Source organism: Atta cephalotes (assembly GCF_000143395.1).
Source record: "Atta cephalotes unplaced genomic scaffold scaffold00018, whole genome shotgun sequence".
Classification (NCBI taxonomy): domain Eukaryota; kingdom Metazoa; phylum Arthropoda; class Insecta; order Hymenoptera; family Formicidae; genus Atta; species Atta cephalotes.
In genome coordinates this window covers 2,120,126-2,124,026 of record NW_012130082.1, presented here as the reverse complement: position 1 = coordinate 2,124,026, position 3,901 = coordinate 2,120,126, and the positions used below count along the sequence as shown (strand labels likewise).

At 35.8% G+C, this 3,901-nt stretch overlaps 1 protein-coding gene across 1 annotated transcript in view; it reads right to left on the bottom strand.

The window, feature by feature from the left end:
- Window positions 1-1,064: 1,064 nt before the first annotated feature.
- Window positions 1,065-3,901, bottom strand: part of LOC105618748 (neurogenic protein big brain) — a 20,603-nt gene continuing 17,766 nt past the window's right edge. Inside the window, 3 exon segments of the mRNA XM_012200280.1 lie at window positions 1,065-1,299; window positions 1,301-2,211; window positions 3,312-3,519. Of these exon segments, the coding sequence (XP_012055670.1) occupies window positions 1,065-1,299; window positions 1,301-2,211; window positions 3,312-3,519 (1,354 nt within the window).

The window sequence follows — 3,901 nt, the reverse complement described above, 5'->3', positions numbered from 1 at the left end:
AAAAAATTATCAGTAAGATAATGGAGAGATGAAAAATCATGACATCGCCGACACAAAAAAATAATAAAAAAATAAAAAAGAAAATGATAGATTTACATTTTTTAATTAGGAACTATTTACAAATTTTTTTAATTAGATTATTTCTAAAATTGTCAGAATATATTTTATGTGCGATTTAATTCTTTCGTTATGGAATCACTATAGTGGCTACCATACATTATGCGTTCATTATAATGTGCCACTATAGTAATTTGTACAAATATATTAATTTACGCGATAAAGTTATGCTTTTTAATTTTGTACATTTAATTCCGCCGTGAAAAGATTTATAACAATTCTACGAGTAAAGTTTTCAAGTTTAATCGAGAATTTCCTCGTTTCCCTGCAAGGATTTGATAATAATATCAGTTGAAACAACAGAGTTAATATTCTTATATAAATAAATTAAATTAAAATATTTACAAACGCAATATATGTTCGAGTCTCGAAGAGGTCAATTCATTTTTTATGTAACATAAAAATTCTTGAATTGTTAAAATTATTGAGAACAATACTTTTATATATTTTCTGTGTATTTCTTAATTTCGTTTTTTCCAAGTTTTGTTTACTTTCGTTATATCACGTACTTAATCTGACATTAATTATAAAACATAAGAAAGTTCCTCGATCAAATCATATGACTCTTTTCCTTTCAATATATCGTGCGGAAGCACACACAGTATATACGTTACTGTGACATATTTACAAATTCCAAGATTTATTAATACAACTAATAATAATAGTATTGGTCCAATCATTATTTCCACATTTCACCGAACAAAGCAAAATCCTTAAATACAAAGTTGAATTTCATAGAACTTGCCATTGCTGATGGAAAATATCTTAGAAGTAAGACGAACTTTATTCTAAGTCAATGTTCAATCATATTTAAAGGAAAGGAAATTCTTACACAAGATTTCCTAAAACATTCATTAAAAAGTATTTCGCCAAAAAGGTAAAATGTACAAAGGTAAAATGATTTGCTGATCGCATGAACCATGATAATCTGTTCGGTCCATAGTTAATTAATATTGAGGGTTCGGTGAGTTTCTTTGGAAGTTACTCTGCACGCTTTGACTTTGCTGAAGAGGCCCGGCTGTACTCGATCTTCCCTGATCGCGGTATTGTGGAGGTCCGTTGGGTAGGCCTGGAGGTCCAGGTACCTTGCTGTAATTTCCTCGCGTGGAACTCTGGTAACTACCATACGCGGAATCATCACTGCGTCTCGACACATGGCCGTACATGCTCTCAGGCCGCCTGGGGGCCCCAGTTATCCGAATTGCTCGATAATGGTCCGTTTTGAAGTTGCTGCTGCTGCTGCTGCTGCTGCTGCTGTTGCTGTTGTTGCTGCTGTTGCGATGGAGGCTGCGGTGGCGGATGATTTTGTATCGAGGACTGGCCACTCTGCCCGGATTGCTGCGAATTTTGGCTGCTAGGCGGTGGTGCGGGTGCACGACCGTAGATGGTGGATCCAGTAGAAACTCCGTAAATACCGTTCTCCCGAGTGCTGAGACCCGTGGAGATTCCGCGGATACCGTAGATGCTCTGCGTACATTGTTGCAATTGATTCTGCATGTTCTGATTGGTGCTATTGTGATTCTGTGCCGATTGGCTTGGTGGACCGCCGAGTGGCTGTCCGGACTGGGTCTCACGATTGCCATTCTGACCTAATCTGATTGGATACAGACTCTGCGCTGGCACCAGTGGGCCCGGTTTCGGGATCATCAAACCATCCCGCGGTCCCGACGTCGATTTCGCGTAAACGCTTTGCGAACGGTTCAGATTGGCGCGTGTCAACGGCGGTGATTTGCAGTAGAGCGACTTGGTACCACCGTAAATCGATTCGACACGCTCCAACGCGGATGGCGGTGCACTGTAGATCGACGAGGATGCGCCGGCGACTGGACGATAAGTCGCGTACGCGCTGGGGAACTTGGGCCCGTTCGGTTTGTCCAGATCATCGTACGTGTCTTCGTCGGATCTCATGGACGAATTGTCGCCGTCATCTAAATCGCGCGAATCCTTTGTCTTCCTGGAACTCAGGACGTATTCGTGCAGCAGAGCTGCTATAGCACCTCCCGACAGCGGACCAACCCAATACACCCAGTGATTGTCCCAGCGATTCATCACGAACGCCGGACCTAACGCGCGGGCTGGATTCAAGAAAGGACTCTGAAAATTAAAAAAAAAGGATTAGCAATTGTATATAATCGCAACAGTGAGTTTTTAAGAATAATTCTTCTTTTTATTAAATGTTTAAATACTTAAATATATTTTTGTTAAAAATTTTGGAGAATTATAAAATTACATATAATTTATATTTAAATATCTCTAACAAATTATAAAATTTTATTTCACATATATTATATATGATATGTTCCATTTGTTTTTTTTTCGTAATACTAGACGTGACAATCGAACAAAGAAACATGCAAAGATACTTAGGAATTTCGCATTGAAAGCAATGTACTTGTTCGATTTTGCAAGGGGATCAACATTCAACACGTGTGGAACGTTGGTTTCGACATTTTTCGTTTTGGGGTGCATTGTACACTCGTTCCGGAGCAGGTGGGTCCAGGATCAAGTTCTTTCTTTCACCTCTCTGTTCTCCGTTCTCCACGAGCCCACCCTTCTCCCCCGTGCAACGGCAGGTGCTCTTTAAAGATGCGGACGTCGGCCGGATTGGAAAGAATCCGACAGACGCTTTTGGACAGAGAGTGGTTGCAAGAAACGACATGCATAGCGGAAGAAGAAAGCAGAGAATGCTGTTCTTTCATTATAATTACGCGTACGCTAGTAGAAAAGAAAATATCTTTTCCTTACAAGATGGATTATTTAATACAAGAATAATAACTTGTAAAAATTACTACAAACAAAGAATTATTTCGTTAATAATAATTTTGTGAAAATCTTATATTAAATATTAAATATAAGAATATAAAATATAATATAAAAGATTAAATTGTATTTTGCATCATTAACAACGAGAGACTTTTAATTTACCACACTTTAATAATGTTATTATAATTATTAAGAGATCGAAGATATGTAAATTTAAAGAAGATATGTAAATAATTAGAGCAACCGAAACAACACATGTGATTATCTGTAATGACAATAATCATTACTTTACACAATCTCTAAAAATAATAATTAATTATCGATTTGATGGAAAAATTATTGCATCCATTATTTGTCCAAAATCGTTCTTTTTATTAAAACTATATAATTAAAAAACTATATAATTAAATGATTATAAAACATAAACTCACAAAAACAAGCGTAGCTGCTGTATAGGCTGCAGCTAAAACTGCGGAAGCTTTCGAAGAAATCATAGGTGGCAGTGATCTAGGTGAGTCTACAGTGAAATGCGCTAGCACAATAAATACTGATAGTGCTATCTCGATTAGAAGCCTCTCAACTGGGCCTCCTAATCGACCAGGGGATGTCAGAGTCTGCGTGCTCGAAGGTGTAGTTACTCTGAAATCAAAAGAGAGATAAATATAATAAATTGCTTATATAAATATATAAATATTATATAAATATAATAATATTGCTTATATATGTAGAAATTATTTCAGAGTTATTTGTCAATAACTGACTCATCTATTAATGAAACTTAAGTAATATTGTATCTTATTTGAATATAAAACTGATTACGATTATATCATAAATAATTAAATTTAATTTAAAATTAATTTAATTTTGAATACAATGACGTGTTCCGATATTCACTACCAGTGCTGAAAATCTGTAGTGCACATAACGTATACTATAGATTTTCAATATTGGCAGTGAATATCGGAATATATGCAGTCAATATATATATATATATATATATATATATATATATATATATATA